The sequence below is a fragment of the Sorex fumeus genome, unplaced genomic scaffold, assembly GCF_029834395.1.
Source record: "Sorex fumeus unplaced genomic scaffold, SorFum_2.1 ptg000058l, whole genome shotgun sequence".
Taxonomy (NCBI): Eukaryota; Metazoa; Chordata; class Mammalia; order Eulipotyphla; family Soricidae; genus Sorex; species Sorex fumeus.
Window position 1 is genome coordinate 14777684 of NW_026606115.1, and position 19299 is coordinate 14796982.

At 45.9% G+C, this 19299-nt stretch overlaps 1 protein-coding gene across 5 annotated transcripts in view; it reads right to left on the reverse strand.

The window, feature by feature from the left end:
* Nucleotides 1-19299, reverse strand: part of TMEM164 (transmembrane protein 164) — a 544838-nt gene that overhangs the window by 336524 nt on the left and 189015 nt on the right. For 3 of the 5 annotated variants that reach the window (XM_056125661.1, XM_056125662.1, XM_056125660.1), the window contains exons 6-7: nucleotides 15256-15356; nucleotides 12090-13593 (exon numbers count right to left, since the gene is read on the reverse strand). In XM_056125661.1, coding sequence (XP_055981636.1) covers nucleotides 13387-13593; nucleotides 15256-15356 — 308 coding nt within the window. In that variant the 3' untranslated portion in view covers nucleotides 12090-13386. Of the gene's footprint in view, nucleotides 1-12089; nucleotides 13594-15255; nucleotides 15357-19299 lie in introns of those variants that run through there. The other 2 variants (XM_056125664.1, XM_056125663.1) reach the window with 2 other exon arrangements.

Here is a 19299-nt window from a genome sequence, read left to right on the forward strand (position 1 = left end):
CACTATTCAAGTATGTTGATTCTTTTGTGTTCTTTTTCATTTTTGGCTGCTTAAAGTTTATTATTTTCATCTTTCTGTTCGCTATAGGGCTTCATTTGCTTTTCTTTTCCGTGTTGCTCAAGCTGCAAAATTATGGAGCTGATGTCAGAGGGTTTTTAATTTGTTTTTGGTTTTGTATCACACTCAGTGGTACTCAAGGGTAAGTTACTCAAGGGTAAGTTACTCAAGGGTAAGTTACTCAAGGGTAAGCTCTGCACTCAGGATCTACTCCTGGCAGTACTTGGGGACCATATGGCATCCCAGGGATTGAACCTGAGTCAGCAGCATGCTAAGCAAACACCCTCCTCACTATCACTCCAGCCCCCTTCAATGTTTCTTTTAAATGTAGGTCTTTTGTTTTATTTTTGGGAGGTTTAGGGTCCATACCTGGCTGTGTTCATGGTCTACTCCTTGTGCTGTGCTCAGGGATCACTCCTGGTAGGGTCTGGGGGAATCATATGAAGTGCTGGGGAATGAACCTGGGTCAATTCCTTATTCCTCGACAATCTCTGTGATCCTATGTAAGCTGAATTTGGGCTCTGGCCACACCCAGTTGTGCTTATTCCTATTTCTGCGCGTAAGGATCACCCCTGGTGATGACCTCAGATACCAAAATGGAATTGACTATGTCAAGGCAAGTTTCTTACAGTCTCTTTTGCTCAATGTATAAATTGAATACTGAACACTACCGTCACTATGTCCCATAAATTTTGGCGTGTTTGTTGTATTTTCATTTTCACTCTGTGAATTTTTACTTCTTTAATCCATTGGTTAAGAATGTGTAATTTTAATTTCCACAATATTTTTCATTTTTCTGTTAGTTTTTTCTAGTTTTTTCTATTTTTATTCGATTTGTTGCTATAAAATGTTTTCTATGATTCCAAACTTGTTACTTTTATTGATAATTGGGTTATGAAATAATATATGATCTATCCTGGAGAATGTTTCATATGCAGAATGGAACATAAGAAAATGTCTGGTTCCTCATCTACACAATGAAACTGTTAGGAAAGATGAAATCATGAAATTTGCTTATAAGTGGATGGACATGGAGAGTATCATGCTAAGAGAAATGAGTCAGAAAGAGAGGGACAGACATGGAATGACTGCACTCACTTGTGAAATATAAAATATCATAATATGAGACTAACACCCAAGGACAGTAGAAACAAGAGCCAGGAGGATTACTCCATGTTTGGAAACCTGCCTTATGAGCTGGAGAGAAGGCACCAGGGATAGAGAAGGAATAACTAAGTCAATGATAGTTGGAGGGATCGCTTGGGAGGGGAGATGTGTGCTAGAAGTAGATAAAGGACCAAATATGATAACCTCTCAGACTCTGTATTGCAAATCATAATGCCCATAAGTAGAGAAAAAGAGGGAAATTGTCTGCCACAGAGGCAGGGGTTGGGGTCGGGTGGGGGTGGAAGGAGGGATACTGGGACATTGGTTGTGGAAAATGTACACTGGAGAAGGAATGGGTGTTCAATCATTGTATGACTAAAACTCAAACATGAAAGCTTTCTAACTAGCTCATGGTGATTCAATAAAAAAAAGAAAATGTACAGTCTCTACTCTTGTTGGGTAGAAGGCTCTGTATTAATCTTTAAGCTCTAGTTATTTTATAGTGTTGTTCTTTTATTGATCTGTTGTCTAAGTGTTCTATCCATTATTTAAAAATATAGAAATCTCTACATATTATAAATACCTATATTTTCCATTCAATTCTATGTTTACTTCATATCTCTATAATTTTATATTCACATCTTTATCATTTTATATTTATAACTGATCCTTTTATCAATAAAATTACTTCTGTATTGTGTAACAATTTTTCACACAAAATTTATTTTTCTGCTATTAATTCTATCCAGCTCTATTGGGGCTACTGTTTACACTATCTTTTTTCATTCTTAAATTGTTAAAAAATTTAACTTGAAGGCACCATTATTTACAAGACAGTTAATAATAGGGTTTAATGCACACAATATTCCAACACCACACCCTTCACCAGTGTATGCTTCCCTCCACTATTATTTCAATGTTCTCTCCCTCCAGGGATAACTTTAGTTCTGTAACCAGCATTCATGTTCAGTTGCCTTCGGCCATTGTTAGTCCCTTACCATAGTTAGGGGCTAAAATGCTTGCTATGACACCCAAATTCAATCCCCAGCACCGCATATGGCCTACTTAGCCCTTTCAGGAGTGATACTTAAGCATAGCCAGATGTGGTCCCAAAACAAAAATTCCATTTCCTATTATTTTCCTTTCTAGTCATTTTTGTTATTGGCTTTAAGTTGAATCTCTTATAAGCAGCATATAGTGCATCATATCTTCTTAATATCTGCCTTTGAATTAGTGAATTTAAGTCATCTATATTAAAGTGATTGCTTACAATGAAGGATATTTTCAATCATGCTATTTTCTCTATGTAATTTATTTATTCTTTAGTTTCTTCAATACTGCATTCTTTTTTGCTTGATGGGTTTCTTTTGGGGTCACCATTTTGATTCCCTGGTGATTTTATTTTTTATTTTCTTTCTTGTTACATGGTGGTCAGAGTTTATACAATCTAGTTTGTAGTTTATACAATTTATGTTCATAACAATCTAGTTGAGCATCTACTTTTTCTTTTCCTTTTATATAGACTTTAATTTTAAGACTGGAGAGACAGGATAGCAGGTAAGGTGCTTGCCTTGCGCGCGGCCAACCTGGGTTCAATCCATGGCACCTCACATGGCCTCCTGAGCTTCCCCAGGAATGATCCCTGAGCACCAAATGTGGACAAATACAAATAAAAAATGTTCATTTTGGAGCAGCATAAGTTTCACAATAAAAGTGAGCAGAATGCCAAGTTCCTATATACTCTGGGATATGGGAATATCCCCCTGTCATTCTCAGACACCCATACTATCAGAATCCTGCATCAGATGTTAAAACAGAGGAATTTACATTGAGAATTCATTATCATCCAACTCCAGAATTGACATCTAATGTACAATCTACGTGCTTTGACAAACATAACAAAATATGTTCAACGGCATAATCTACAAAGCAGTTTCACACCCTTATTTCCCCTTTGTACATTCACCTCCATCTCCCTCAAACTCTTGGAAACCTTTTTTCTTGGTCTCTCCTTTTAATAACTACAATAGCCAACATCTACCAAATGATCAGTGTGTGATAAAGACCAGGTCATATATGTTACTACAGTCTTCTGAATTCCCCATTTCACAGAATAAGGATCAAGTTCAAGAGTTGTCAGTTTGCAACAGGTACCAGAATCAGGATTCGAACCCAGTTGATGGAGAGTCCAGGAAGAAGGTTTTATCAGTCACTTTGCTGTCTTGATGAGGATGAAAATGAAGATGACAATGATGATGTCAGTGGTGGTAGGAATGATAGCAGTGATGCATTTAACATTAATGAAAGCTTGTAATGGGCCAAACATTGTGCCAGGTCCTTTAGGTCATTTAACAAGTCAATATTCACACCAGCTTTATGAAGTAGGTATTATACCATTTAAAACACAAGCCACATGATCCTCAGCAAAGCTAAAGAGCAAGTGCCCTCAAATGCCTTGAACCAACAACATGGAGTGTCATTAGTGATTTTATTTTCACCATTTGCCACCTCTCTTTAGAGCTGGATGTGGCTAAGACACCAGACAAGACCTTTCACAGATAACTGACCTGGCTGGTTTGGTTTTTGAAGTTCAAAAGCCAGGGACTCACACTTGATGTTATTTGATTTTCTGTTACAAGAACCAGAGAACTGACAAACACTGCTCTCCCCACAGACAGGGCAGACTCCACCCTTTGCTCTCCAGCTTTCGTGGCTGCATCTCTAGTCAGAGGAAGACCAAACACCAAGGCTTCCAGGTATACAACTATGGCACAGAAATAGCCCCCTAATCAGTCTCATCAGCTTTGAAGGAGGCCACTGCAGGAGGGGCCAAAGTAGGCCATCATTTTAACCCAGTTACAAGAGAGCAGCTATAATTTGGATTTATCAGGTCTGGCCAAGCTTTTGGGGAGGAAGGCACTGTTCAAAAACTGCTTTAAGGCCCAAGTATCCCTGGATCTACTATAGACATCCGCTTTCCCTTCTTGAAGAGCTGGGCCTAAAGGTTATAAGGGCTGAACTTAGAGTGGGTACCTGAGTGAAAGATGGTATCAGTTTCCGAGTTCATTGAAATGCCCCTGGGTTAGGGTAGTGTTTTTAAGTCTTTTGCAAACCATGCCCCCCTTGAGACCTTGTTTCCTACCTGTGGCTGCCCCCATCCAAATGTTTGGCCCCTATGTCACATGCTGTGGATCCCACTTACGTGATTTTTCACCTGTAGCCCACTTGGCATATTCTGGTGCCCACAGTGGGGTCATAAGGCGACCCGTTGAGAATTGCTGGCTTAGGATCCCCTTGGCCACTGTGTGCATGCCCTTGTCCCACATCCTAGCTCTTCTTGTACCTGTTAGCAGAAGGAAGGACATCATTGTCTTCTGTGGGTTAGCCAGCCACTCATGTCAAATCCAGGGATCCAGGATTGGATAGGCTTCTTCCGCACACCCCTACCATAGCTCACCTCTGGCAGTAACCTGTACTGAGAGTCCCCTGAGGAAGAGGCAAGGCTTTCTGATCAGACTATTATTGGAAAATGAAGACTATGGGGACACAGAGATAGTACAGCAGGTAGGGTGCTTGCCTTGCATACAGAAACCCTGGTTCCATCCCCAGCAATCTATATGGTCCCCTAAGACCTGCTAGGAGTGATCCTTGAGTACAGAGCCAGGAATAAACTCAGCTGTATATGGCCTCCCCAAAAAACAGGAAGAAGAAAAAGGAAATAAAACTAAGAAAACAAAGTTGTTGAGGATGCTGGGCCGAACCGTCTGTCTTCCTCCCTTTTGTCAGCTTTTGTCTCTTAGTCTCCCGCTTCTTCTCTGGATGTCTGTGTGGTAATCTTTCTTATGCACACACCTTCTACCATACTCCTTTCATTTTTCACAAATTATTTGCCCCCAGAAATAGCTCAGCAAAGTGGATGGTTGTCTCTAATGAGGAAACAGAAAGCTTGCCTGGCCAGGCAATACTGGCAAGGATGAAGGAGAAGATGGAGGGCTAAAATGAGGTTATAGTTTAACTGTTTGCTTAACAGCTTTTTTCAAAGAGGTTCTTTTTCTAGCAATAGGGTGACTTTCAGGGGGAAGAGGAAGAGGAATCAAAATATCAACTTCCAGCATTGTACTAACTCTAAGATATCTCCCTTTGTTCACTAATTCGTGTAACTAAATCTGAAAAAGCAAAACAAGCTGCTGGCTCACCTACAGCATACCACTGATTGGCAGATGTATCCCAACTGATAGAGTTGACTCACCAAATACACCTTCAAGCCAATAAAAATACAGAAAATTCTGTATAATTCTTTCAGACTGATGTGGCATCAATCCTCTATACCCCAAAGAACCCAAAACGGGGTGGAATGGTGAGGGTGCGCAGTCAATTTAGTGCTCTTGCCATTGAGTAGAGTTTCAGTTCCTCAGACCCTCTCATATCTGCTGATCTGACTGTGACTGGGGGAGTCTCATGGCCACTCTGGGATTTATAGAGGTCTGTCCCCTTTACCAAGAATGTCTGGGACCAAAAAGGGGACAAAGAACTGCATGCCCATTTATTGGTCTGACAAAAAAGCTTGTTTGTTATCAGCACAAGGGTTCTACTCTAGGAGAGCATATAAACAACTAGAATAGATGTAGATCAACACCTAAACCTCTGCCCAGTGAACAATTTCTAGAACCCTGATGTACAAAACTGTATGAACTCAGATGGCTCTGGGTAGGGCAAAAACAAAGGCCAGAGAACCCTACCCACTCTGTCTCTACCTACCCCTCACTCCAAGGGGGTCAAACCCCTCTGTTACCTCCATTAACCCTCCTAAAGGTCTTAGGAACAATTTTCAAGACTCTGCATGAATATAAGTTTTGGTAAACTCTGTTGAAGCTGAATTTAGCTACTATTCTTCAGACCTTTTGGTCTTAAAAATATCGTTTCATGGTACCCAAACTAAACAATTTAACTTAAAATATACCTGTCAAGGAATCAGGTTGGGAGGGAACTTGGGGTCATTGGCAGAAGGATGAAGACATGGGATGGTGGGCTTGTAGGTGAGAACACTGTATTCCTGAAACACTATTGTAAACAATTATGTCAATCTAAACAAAATGTATATATATAATTTGCCAAAAGGCCCCATGTCATGGTATTCCGTATTGTAATGGTTTCTGTATTGCAAACAGAAAGAGAGAAGGTGGGTGAAGAAAACTGTCTGCCATGGGGAGGGGGAGGGAAACTGAGGACATTGGTAGTGGAAAATGTACACTGGTAAAGGGATGGGTGTGGGAATATTCTCTGACTGAAACCCAATCATAAAAACTTTGTAACTGTGTGTCTTACTGTGATTCAATTAATATTTTTTTAAAAAAACTTCATGTAGAAGGTCCAGTCAAAGAGATGACTCAGAATGTGGAAATTTAAAAACAAAACTCTTGAAAACGTTTGCTATCAGCTTGACCATGACAACTTTAAGAACTTTCCAGGTGATTCTTAAATGTAGCAAAATGTAGGAGCCTCTGTATTGTGTTGTCTGCTCCAATAGTCTAGGAATCTGGATTCATGTCTTGGAGCACACAGCAAAGGTCCTCTCTTCTTCTGGGGCAGAACACTGAAAATCCCACTTTAACAAACATGGTCCAGCAGAGTATGTAGGGATTACGGGAACTTGGGAAGAAGCAGTTGAGGGAACGGCCAAAGTAGTCAGGACCTCAGCTGGATCTTGTGCAGAGGGGAAAAGGGAGAGAGGGTGGCTGGAGATGTCGGGTGCCTCAGTGGTTAGAGAAGCAAACACTGATGTGACTCATGCTAGTGGCCCTATCACCTTGTCTCCAAGAAATTTAGGAACAAAACCTTTGCATGAGCTGCTGAGACACTGTCTGGCTGAGATGCTGGAGTAACAACAGCAAAGTAGAAATTCAGCCAGGGAGAACAAAGCCCTTTGCGTCCTCCATTAGCAACAGGAGCAGTCTTCTGTGCTGTTTCCCTAGGTGACAGCGAAACCCCTTAGCCTGGCAGCCCAGCCTAGCCCAGGCAACGGGGATGTGCAATTTAAAGGCTGGATAAACACTGAGACAGGATGAGGAGTGGGAGCAAGCAGCAGGCTTAGTCTTTTGTCTTAGAGAAGGTCAACCTGGCCGTTGCCAAGGTTAGTAAAACACGAATCTTTGCAATCAGCAACTGCATATGTCAGGCTGACATCATGGTATCTCTGTTCCACCAGTAGCCTTGACAAACAAGGACAAGAGGAAAATTCACTGGGGGAGAGTGGCTCATCTGAGGTAGAAGATACATTCCATAGGCTGCTAGAGGCTATTTCCAGGAAAACAACAATGCTACGCACCCCAGGATAAAAGTGGAGTGACACTGGAGAGGGGGAGGGGCGTTAAATAGAGCTGAGGATAGGATAAAGCAGTTGGGTACCTTTTCCATGTTCCATCCTTTGGTTCAGGGAAGAGTGGTCCAGTGGTTCAAGCAGATGCCATTGGACTCACTTCTTTTCCCTCATGGCATGACATCCCTATGCAGGGTACCAACTACATTGGACCTTGCAGAGAAATGTGATGAGTGCTTCAGAAAAGAGATCTAAGGCCAGAGCTTGAGGTCCTTGGGCAAAGGCAACATGGCACTCATGGAATGGGTAGTTACATTTGTGGCCCTAGTCAGTCCCTTAGGTCACCTTGTATTGGTGAGTTCTCCCGCATGGTTGGAGTTCTCTACCTGTTTGGAAAACCTTGGGGTAAGGTTCTTGGAACAGCTGCTATGAAATAGGTCTTATGGTGCAGGCTTCAGATTGGATAACAACCCCAGCCAACCTCTCAAGAGCTCTACATATGTAGAGGGTGAGAAGTATGATCACAATGGCCAAGGGGATACAGGGTATTCATTGCTACTGTACAAGCAAACAGAGAGAGAACAGAAGCCCCAAGAAGATTAGGCAGGAGTGGACACCGAGGTCCTTGGATGAGAAAGGAGAGCAGGGATCTGCATAAAAAGTAAACGCTAGGAGGCAAGAAGGGGCATGACAGGATACAGTGGAACACAATCATGCTGAAACAAAGGGTCTCTGGCTATGTTTTGGGGGAAGAGGCTGTGGGGGTGAGGAGATGGAGGGCTCAGGGTCACAGCCCACACAGACTGGCAAGTTGGGGGGGCAGGCAGAGGCAAGCAAGCAGGGGCAGCTGCACTAACCTAAAGGCAAAGTACATCTGGCACAGCTCACTGTGTTGAAAGGGAAGCCAGTGAGAAAGGCCACAAGTCAAAGTCTCACTCCCTCTAGCAGCCTGTCCTCCAGGGTTGGAGTCCCCTGCCCAGCTCTCCTCCTATTTCAAGAAAGCACATCAGAGTTCCGGGGAAGTCCCAGGGAGAATGCAAAGAACAGACTCACTGGCATCTAACAAATCTGCCATGACCTCTTAGCGCCTCCAGAAATCAGTTGCAAGTCTCCCTTTTCTGTTTCTCCCGGCCATACAGGAACAGCAGGAATAATCATTCGGCTGTGCCTACGGGGGGGGGGGGGGGGGATGGGGGCATAATATGTGTGAATGGACTTAAAGCATCATGCTTGGCACAGGCCTGGAGCAAGTGCTTCACTGACGGAGAACCTGGGGTGGCAGAAGGACCAAGATCTCACCCAAGTTATTAGTTTTTAGAGTCTAGGATTAAGAGGTGCAGTGTCAGCCATAGCCAGAGGCCCAGCTTCAGGCCAAGGAGACCCATTTGCATATGGGACACTTTGGCGTGTTATATCCCTTCCAGAAGCAGCCGCAGTAGTAGAGCAGGGCCCTTGTCTGGCATAAAGGCTACTCAAATGGATTAGTCATCACAGATTTCCCTGAATATAGCCTTGATGAGGCATGTTCAAATGCTCCCAAAGCACAATTGCTCCTTCTCCATGGGAAGGTCCAACCCGGACTGCCACAGAGTATGGCTTCAGAAAATCTGGCATGAAGGAGACTGAACACATTTGGTTTCAGTTTGCCTTCTCTAGCTTAGTCCTCCACAAGCGTTTTTTAAAAAGCCTAGCAGATAACGGTGCTAAGAGCAAAAGGTGCTGGCATGCCGAGGAACTGGTGGGAGCAGGCATTGCAGACAGATGCTGATCCCATGTCAAACTTCATGGTTCTCGGGGGTAGAGATGGGCTGAGAGCCAGCTGCCTTTTGGGAGTCTGGGCATGGAGGACCAACGACCGCTTCTCTATTTTCAAAAGCAGAGGGCCTTCTGTGAGGGTTCTGGGAAGCAAGGCCAAGACTCCTGGGTTCTCACAAATCTTTTAATAACAGCAAATAAAGCAAACATTTTAACAGTATTAAGTCCTTTTTATTCAGTGTGGTCAACCAAAAAAAGTCTAAGCCTAAAATTAAGGAAGCTAAGCACATACATCCAGGATGATTTTCTTCAAAAGGTGAGTACAAAAACAGTTTCCATACAAGCAAAAGGTTTTACAAAAGCATGGATGCATCACACAATACCCCGCAACTCGTGGGAGCAAAGGCGACCCTGGAATCAGCCTAACAACCAAGCCCGGTCCCTACTGTCTGATATGAAGACAAGTCCCAAAGATAAGCTGGGGAAGTGTGATGGGTGGGACAAAGCCGGGCTGCCTGGTACCTCACAATTCCATCAGAGGAGAAGGGATGGGAGCAGAAGAAAAGGGGCCCAGGCCTACCTCATATCCCTGCCTCAAGGACACCCATCCAGAAAAAAGAATCTTGAAAATAAAGCACAACACTGACAGTGAAAGCAAGCGAGCTTCCTGAACAACAGCTTTGCTCCAAGTGACTTTTGGTTTTGGGTGTTTCGTGCCATGAGTAGCGAAGCAGTGTACCAAATTGTCACAAAAACAACCAGTGACTAGAGGTTCCTGAACCCCGATGGGCACATACTATATACAGAAGAGGAAGAAAATTCCTGTCACAGATGAAGACACAGCCCCACTCTAGCAGGGGGCCGTTTTCCAGCATGGCCCTTATCAAGGAACAGCCATAGTCAGTGCAAAAAAAAATGCTCCTTTCTGCCACTCCCGATGCTACACCAGCCACACAAGCATCCCTGTCTCCCAGATAGGTTCGGTCTTTCCGTTCTCCTCCCTCACTCTTTCTGACCACCTACTCCCTCAGGGGTGCTGGCAGCCCCAATACCACTACCTGCTGACAAGTCACTGGGTGTGTGGGGGAGAGAGGGTGACTGGGCCTCACCAAACAGTGAATTATCAACTATCAATGAGCACTAAGAGCACGTTGTTGGGTGGAGGAGGGAGCACAGCCAAAGGGATGATCTGCTAGCTAGGATGGAATACTAGATTGAAACTGTGGTCTCAACACCCACCCCCCAAAGCTCCTGACTATGTGACCAGCTGGAAAAGAGGGTTGACATGGGGAGACCGGGTCCCTGGCTTCACAGAGAGGAAAACATTGCTGGACAAAGAAGGACCAGCTCATCTTTGGTGGACTGAATCAAAGACTTGATTTTGATTGATTTTTACTTGGGGGGTTAGCTGCAAGCAGGCTGGTCCCTCTTTGCTCTTACTAGTGGGTGGAACAAGCTGGCCGGCTGAACCAACTATTTTTGTTTGCCCTGATCCTAAGCCAAGCCTACCTGGGTACCCGAGGAAGCACTCCTTTCCCTGGCCGGGTTGTTAATTTGAAAGCAAAAGGTCCATCTGACAAACACTCTGTCAGACACACGTGTGCACACACGCATGCCAAGCTCCCAGATGCTGCCAGGTGGTACACACCAGTGTGGTACAAACGAGCTCAGATGCTTGCTGCACCCGCAACACCTCCAATACAGGTCCCAAATTCCAGTGGAGTTTGTGGATTAGGTTCACTTTCTGTCTCATCTCCATGTCTCTGAGGCAGCCGAGACCCTCAAGGCCCTGCATTTCCACTCCCACTTCACCTCAAGCTGTATCTCTCTGGCCCAACCCTGCCAGGCATGTAGCTTGCAATCTCACTTCTCCTGTAAGCAGCAGGAAGGATCAGGCAAAAATGGGATGCTGTGTAGTAGCCAGAACAAAGGCAAGGGTCATACATGCCATATGGGGAAGGTTCATGCTGATTCACAACCTGAACCATGTCAAGGACAGACAGATGTTGGTGGGTGGGGGCTGTAGACTCACAAAGTCTGGGACACCTGGCCCACCCAAGCTGCAGCTCCCAGCTGAGAGTCTACATATCTCTGTGTCCTGGCAGAGGACAAGACAGGCCCAAAGGCTGCTGACAACCTGCCACAATCTTCTTCCAACCTTTCCTTTTGTGAAGAGGCCAGGGACATTAGGAGCCAGGCAGATTTCCTTATCGGTTATCCCCACAGGCAATGATTTATGCCAGGCAGGATGAACCCAACCTCCCAAGAGAGGTCTGTGCTGAAGGGCAAGCCTGGGGTGAGAGGCATAAAGAAATGTTGGGCTAAGTCCTTCAGGAGGGCCCACTGCCAAGTTTGTGCATCAACAGGAGTTCAGGGAGAGTAAGAGCACTGGGGTTCCACTCCCACCCTCGGGAATGCACACTTCCAAGCCAGCAGGCCTCTGTAAAAGGTGGTCCCTCCTATGGCTGCTGCCCTTGGTGTCTACTTGCTCAGACACAATCTCTGGCATTTGGCGGCTGCCTGTAGGCCTGCTTGCTAACATCCCACCCAGGGAGATGCCGAGGCTCTATCCAGGTCTAATACAGTAACAGCTGCAATACTGGCAATGGCCCTAGAACACTGGGAAGCCTAGAGTGGCAGGCGGGAAAGGAGCCCAGCTGACGAGGTCATTGTACCATTTGTTTCTGTTCTTCAGCCAATCTGTTCTGAGATTCCGACTAAAGGACCACCAGGGGCCAGCAAGCACTCCACCATTGCCTCCCTTCTTGAGGTCCACGCATGATGGAATTTAACTCTAGGAACTAAAGGTGGTCCTTTTGGAGCACATGATCCTCCAGCATGGGGACTCTTAGCCTGTACTCTGCCATTCACCTAGACATGAGTTTGGGGTGGGCATGAGAGAGTGTGTGCCCTGGCCCCTCTCCTCACCTAGTCAGCACTAAGTCTGACCCCAGGGACATCTCACTTCAGACTATGCTGCCAGTGGCCACATCAGGTCAAACCCACGATGTTGACATGACAACCACTACTGAAATTGATCTACAAGAGTCCAGAATCAGGCCCAGAAACAAGATATTCTCCAAACATCAACATGCAAAAAACCAATTAGCCAAAATAGAAAAACTGAAACAGATTTTTAAAAAAGCAAAAAATATCCAAGTGTAGCTCATTCTGCCCTAAAGTGGCCTTTTAAGACAGGGGCTGGCAGGCAGAGAACCAATGTTCAAAGGGCACTCTGGATGAAAACGGCATCTATTATTAACATTCAACTAAATTGGAGCTTGTGATTTAAATCACCATTTGCTGAAGCTAACCCTTGTGTTGATTAATCTCTGCTCACTTCTGATTGAGATTGGCGTCAGTTGTCCATCCTCTGTTCTCACATGCTGATTTACTGGGGTCCTGCTTATGATTACCACTTGCAGCCACTGGAACCTTGTTCAATTTGGATCTGCAATTACTACAGCTCGCCAATGTCTTGTATGAAATGGAGTCCTGGGGTTGGGCAGTGCTCCCACCTCTCACCCCAGGCAGCATCCTGGAGGGAGTGGTTGGTTGGCTACTTGCTTCAAGACATGGGACACCAGTGTGAAGAAGCTGGCCAGTTCTATTTCGTCCATGAGCCGGGAAATCCCTTGGCTCTCAGCTTACCGCTGGTATAGAAACAAGGCCTCAGTCCTCATGATGGTGGGAGATACTCTGGATGCAAAAGGGGACCCCAGTATGAGCCTGAAGGTCCCTGGCAGTGGCAGAATAAAAGATAGCCCAATCTCACCACTTCAATGCCAAAAGAATGACTGCCTGTTGTACCCTTTCTCTTCAACCAGCAACTGTTAAAGCACCAACCAGCAGGAAGAACCAACCAGCAGAAAGAAACACTGACTCCCAATAAGGCCACAGAGAACCAAGAGAAAGAGACCAAAGGAAGGAGGAAAAAGCCAGCCCTCAGCACTACACCCCAGGCTCCAGGAGAAGTCCTGGGGGCAAAAGTGGGGAAGAGTGGTGGGAGAAATGGATGGAGAAGAAGAAAGAAGAAATACACCAAACACCCTACTGCCCTCTCCCATGATTTCATCAAGAACTGGGTGTTCTCCAAGTCAAGTCAGGACTTGTTTCCTCGGGGAGAGAAAAAAAAAACAACACAAGCACCTTCAGTCTATTTTCTTGGCTGGAAGCCGAAGCAAATCTAGCAGATATTTACACAAGGGCCCAGCCATGTATGAGAACAGGATGACCAGCTTCCCGTGGGTCATGGTCATGAGAGTCTGGTGTCCCGAGGCCCAGATGCGATACCAGGGGCCGTAGAATGGGTCTGAGATGGCCGGACACAGCATGTTGTTCAAATTCACTTCGGTGACCTGCAGGGACAAGGGAGGTAAAGTGAGCGTTCACCATCCTTAGGCTTCTCTGGCTTCCGCCAATTCGGCCACCGCTATTTAATAACGGGGGACTAGGCAAGGCGAGATTGACCAATCTCTGCCTGTTCATTGGAGGGATTTCTCGCCCAGAGGTTTTCTGAGCACATCCAAGCTCAAGCCCTGGGGAGCTGAGGTAGAAGGGCGGGTGGGGGTCAGGGAGTCCGTCCAGAAAAAAAAAAAGCTCTTAGGTTTTTGCACAGTCTTGCCATCCAGTGGGTTCCGGAGATGGTTGCTGTTTCCTAAGCATCTAATATGTGCTTAGTCCCTGGAGAGATTGACAGCATGGTGCCTGCCTCCACAAGTGACCTCAAAACTGGACAGTGCTCGCCAAGCTCTCCTCACCATGTGGAGATCAGCAGAGCGCACCGAATGGGGTAAATCCTCAGAGAAGATTTCCTGAGGAAAGTGCACCTGTAATGGACTCATGGCAGATGGATGGGTGGAATGGAGATGAATGGTGTGAGGAGAGCCTTCCCTGTAGGAGGCACGTACTAGCCAGGCCTACACCAGAGCATCATCTGTCTGGTGATAGGAGGACCATATCAACCCCAGGATCCAGAGTCCCAGGAGAACTTGGGAAGAGGAAGGGTGGGAAGCTCAGACCGCTTCCTCCATATAGCGCAGGAAACCTTCATGCCACTGGCAAGGAGCTCCTGTGGCTCCCACAAACCAGAGCAGAGCAATACACCACAGGAGGAATGGGGAGAGACAACAGTGACTGCTTCTGCAAAGGGACTGGTGATACTGGTTACATGTCCTAGTCCTCCTAGGCCATGCAAGGTTCCACCAACCAATGTCACATTAACGCCACTCACGCATAAAATCAGACACATCCCTCTGGCCCCAAGCACAGCCACAACACCATTCAGTGTTCTCCTAATGCCCTTGCAGCCCATTCACTGGAGAGATGAGTCCTCATTGCTCCTCAGAGATGCTGGGCATTTGGTCCATGGCATAGAAAGCTGGAGACCACACCCTCAAAGGGGAGTTGTGACATAGAGCACTGGCAGAGCCACACCTCAAACTTCGGTCTCCTGAAAGCCCCAACCCCATCACCACCTCCAGTTTCTCCTTGCTCAGTCACCAAAAGCTATCCATGCACTCAGCAGCCACAGACGCCACAGAACTCAACTACCGAGTCCAGCCAATTGCCACTCTGTGGGCAATTCGTAACACCTAAGAATGCCACAGCTAGCCAATACTACAGTTCCACTGGCCTGAGAGCTCAGGGCATAGGAGTTGGCCCAGAAGGAACCCCAGGACAGAATCTTCTCTCAGGCCCACGGCCAGGTGAAGATTCTGCTTCCCAGTGGTGTGGAGGAGAGGGCACAGCAAACCACTTTCCAGTGGCAGCTCAGGGTCTGTCACCCTGAGAGGCCATGAGTAAAGGGCCTGTGAGCCCCTCCGAGGAGCAGAGAAACTGGCTCTATGGAAGGATTCCGGAAACTCTTAAGAGCGTAAATCAGCAACCCAGACAAAACAACGTGACATCTTGGCCTTTGGCATCCTTGTTTTCAAAACAAACCGATCAAGCAGCAACATCAGCCAGGATTAGCAAGATTTATGGAGACCTCCAAACAGAGGGGAGAGAACCCAACTTACCAGGCCCAAGATCTGCAAGACGGTGAAGTGATAAAAGAACATGAGGCCAGTGGAGAGAAGGGCCCACTGGAAACTGCGGAGGGGCTCTGGGGTGTAAGCACCTGGAGGAAAAGGGGAGACAGTGAGACGGTGCCCCTCGCTGGTGACCCACTTCTCTTCTTTGGCCCCAAGGGGATGAAGGTGCAGAGGACACTTCTTGCACAACTCAGTGACAACCACTCCACAGACCACCCAAGTGCTCAGCTTGAAACAGAATTACTACCTTCCCAGCCTCAACTTCACCCCATGCTTGGTGGGAGGCCATTATAAAAAGACTTAAATTCGAAAACTAAAGCACATTTAGGAAAGAACATTTAGCATTTCTTAAGAAAGCAAAGCAAGACAGAAGAAAATGAAGATAATAACTTCCAGCACTCGCCTATTCAAAATGCAACCAGAGCTAGCCTGTGATACAGTTCATGATTCCTTTTTCTATGTCTTAACAGTTTTTTTTCTTAATTAAGAATTGGAATAGCAGCAGGACTACAGAGATAGTGCAGCAGATAGGAAGCTTGTCTTGCACATGGCTTATCCACACTGAATCCTTGGCACCTCATATGGTTCCCTGAACCTGCCAGGAAAGACTCCTGAACATGGAGCCAGGCATAAGCCTATAGTACCACCAGGTGTGGCTCCAAATCCAAAAGCCAAACCAAAAATCCAAACAATACTGGAATTCCAGGCTGGGGATACAGCTCAAGGGACTGAGCATGCAATGTGCATGTAGAATACCCAGATTCCTGGCACACCATTGGTTCCCCAAGCATGTCAGGAGTGATTCCCAAGCACAGAGCCAGGAGTAGGCACTGGATATAAAAAAAAGGCCCCCAAATCACTCTTTATGTATATAATTGCATTTTCATATTTTTAGGCTTATTTTATTACTTTCAGTTAAGGGCTGCATCCAGCAAGTGCTTGGGGCAGGGGAGGGTGTTATTTCTAGCTCAGTGCCCAGGTACCATGCAGTGCTGGGGATAGAATCTGGGCCTCTTACATATAAAGCTTATGCTCTAGTCCTTTGGACTCTCTCCCCTACCCCTCTTCATGCTAGTTTAATCACTTTTCCATGTTTCTACAGAGGGACATCATTAGTAAAGTACAACACAGGGGTTAAGAATGTTAACTTTGATGTCAGACAGATTTTGGTTTCAATTCTATTACTGACTGTGGCACTCTGGAAAAGTTGGTTTTGGTTTGTTTTTCTTGAACTAAACCTGACTCTGTGTTTGGGAGTCTTCCCAGTGATGTTTGTGGGCTGGGCAATGCTGGGAATTGAACTAGTGTTGGCTGAATGCAAGGCTTTACCCTGTACTATCTCTCTGGCCCCCCCAAAAGCTGTTAAATTTCTTAAACCTTGTCTATTTGTCTATAAAATGGAGATAATAGTTCTATCTACTTTTATTAGTGAGCAATAAAGGAAATAGTACCTTTTTGGGGTTCTGTTTTGGGACGACAGCTGGCCCAAGGCTTACTCCTGTCTACATTCTTAGGGAACACTTTTGGTGAACCGTGTGACACCAGAGATGGAACTGGGTGCCACTGTATACAAGGCAAGTAATTTAAATCCTGTACTATTTCGCCAGACCCATTTATCATCAGAGATTTTCATGTGGGAGCTACCACACACAATCTAAGTATTTCATGTGTATTAGATGAAATCATTACCAAACCAGGATTATTATTCCTATAACTTAGGATTGTGTCATATCCAATGGTAGTGCCATTTCCCAACTGTGAAACAACAGCTCCCTCCCCCTAGAACAGCAAGAATGACACATTTTTCCCTCTCTCCTCACTTGGCGCAAACATCCCAGTGGGCCTGGATGGATTCCAGCGCTGGCAGAGCGAGAGTATGGTTTCTACGATGGTGTGGGTGTTGCTGTGAATGAAGGAAGACGAAGAGGGGTGCTCCAGAATAAAAAAGAATCTGGAGCTTTGCATCCCAAAAATGTAGATGGCAAGATGATATCCTGGACAAGTCTTCCCCCAGCCTCAGACTGTCACTGATTTTATTGCTAGGCTCTGTGCCATCTTTGGGGATGGGAAAACAAGAGGCCGGGGAGGCAGACAAGTCAGTCACCAATTTAGAACCCAGTGTGATAAGTGTGATAGCCAGAGTCTGGGTCATTTGGTATAGGGAGGACATGGCAGAACCCAGCTTGCGTGGGTATGAAAGGAGCAAAGGGACCTCTTGGTAGACAGCAAATGAAGGACAAATGAATCAGGCCAGGGGGTGGCTGGCATTCGAGTAGCAGCCTGCCTGTGGGCAGATAGCAGTGAGAGCAAAGCAATCGGGAGGATGGAGACTAAAGTTTCAGTGGTCTATAAAGGGCTATATAAGTGGGCTATATAAGACTCTTGTGGGTTTCCCAGTATGCAGTGCAAGTGGTTAACAGGAGGGAGAGTCACAGGCTGCCACCAAGCTGAGTGCTGGAGCTTTCCTCCTGTTCCTTCATGTTCTAGGCCCAGGAGCAGGCAAGTAACTGCTTCACTGAACCAAGCAAATAGCAGCAAACAGAAGAGTGACTGGGGTCTAAAAAATATTTAGGGCTCCTGGAGAATGGCCAGCTGGAAAGCCCAGGCCCTCTAAATGAGGCAGCTAGAAGTCAGGTTAATGTAATCACTACCTGGTGGGGACTTGGTCCAAAAGTACTAATCTCTCACTTTTGCAAAAGGAGGTAGAAACTCACCAGCCAGAGAGAGTACAGCACTGAACTACTCTGGAGGTGGCCGAATCTGGTTCGATCCCCAGCACCCGCACATCCCCTGAACACTGCCAGGTATGACCCCAGAGCACACAGACAGTAATGGTTCCTGAGCACCACCAGGAGTGGCGTCCAAATTACAAATGTAAAGAAATATGGTTATGAGCATTTCCTGATTTCTACATGCTGGTAAATAATTAGAATGTTCAATAGATTAAACGAAGTATATCTTCTGGAGGGACTATGACTCCCCCTGGGATCAACTTTGACCTCTACTGCATGGTCTTGGAGCAGTAAAAGGTTGAGATCTCTAGAGAATGTGTGCTGGAGAAGCTCAGTCTGGCCAACTGAGGCAGTGAGACTGCAAAGGACAAGAATTCAACAAGCGAAGAGGATTATTACTTGAAAGGTACTGAGTGGGGCTGAAGAAAAGTGAAACACAGAAAAGTGGCAGGGCATGGGACAAGATGGGACGATGAAGAGGAAGGAGCTAGAAAATACACTCTGCCAGAGGTCTAGCCTGGCCTTACTGGGTTGATAGTACCTTTGATTTTGATGAAGGAAAGAAGAAACAGCAGATCTGGGCAGAAGATCAGGAAAGGAGGCCAATTTAGCTAAGGTGAAACTGCAGTACATGTGGCTATCCAAGTGGAAATGTTTCTGACGCAGCAGGATGCAGCTCAAGTGGCCAATCAATATAAGGGTCAGAGTGTACTGGTGCCGGGCAGACATGGATTAGCAACTCCCCGCTTTTTAAGTTAGCAATTGCAGGGTCCTGAGCAAGCCTCAGTATCTCTTGAACTCTGGTTTACTCATATAGAAAATGGAATGACTACATATTTCCCAAGAAAGTGGATGAAATCACATGCAATAATTCATGTCATGTTGGAAATTCTGTAATTTGGGAGTTAATAAATGCAGCTTGTTTTGTTTTTATTTGATTTGAGGGCCACACTTGGCAGTGCTCAGAGGATCTTGCACTTGGAAGTCACTCCAGGCAGTGTTCGGGGAACCATGAGGCAGTGCTCAGGGGCTCTTGTGCTTGGAAGTCACTCTAGGGAGTGCTCAGGAACCATGTGGTAGAGGGACTGAAGCTAGGGCTCACACATGCAAAGTCAGCCCTTTGCCTTCCCTTTGTCTCCATTGCTGACCATTTTACATTTTGAGTCCCAAACTGAAATAGCAGTGGAAGCTAATGTCTAGGTACCCTCAGCACACAATGGTAAGGCAGATTCCTATGTAGAAGGAGAGAGGAGAAAGGGTAATGACAGAGGCCCAAGGAATACCTTGTGGAGATGGG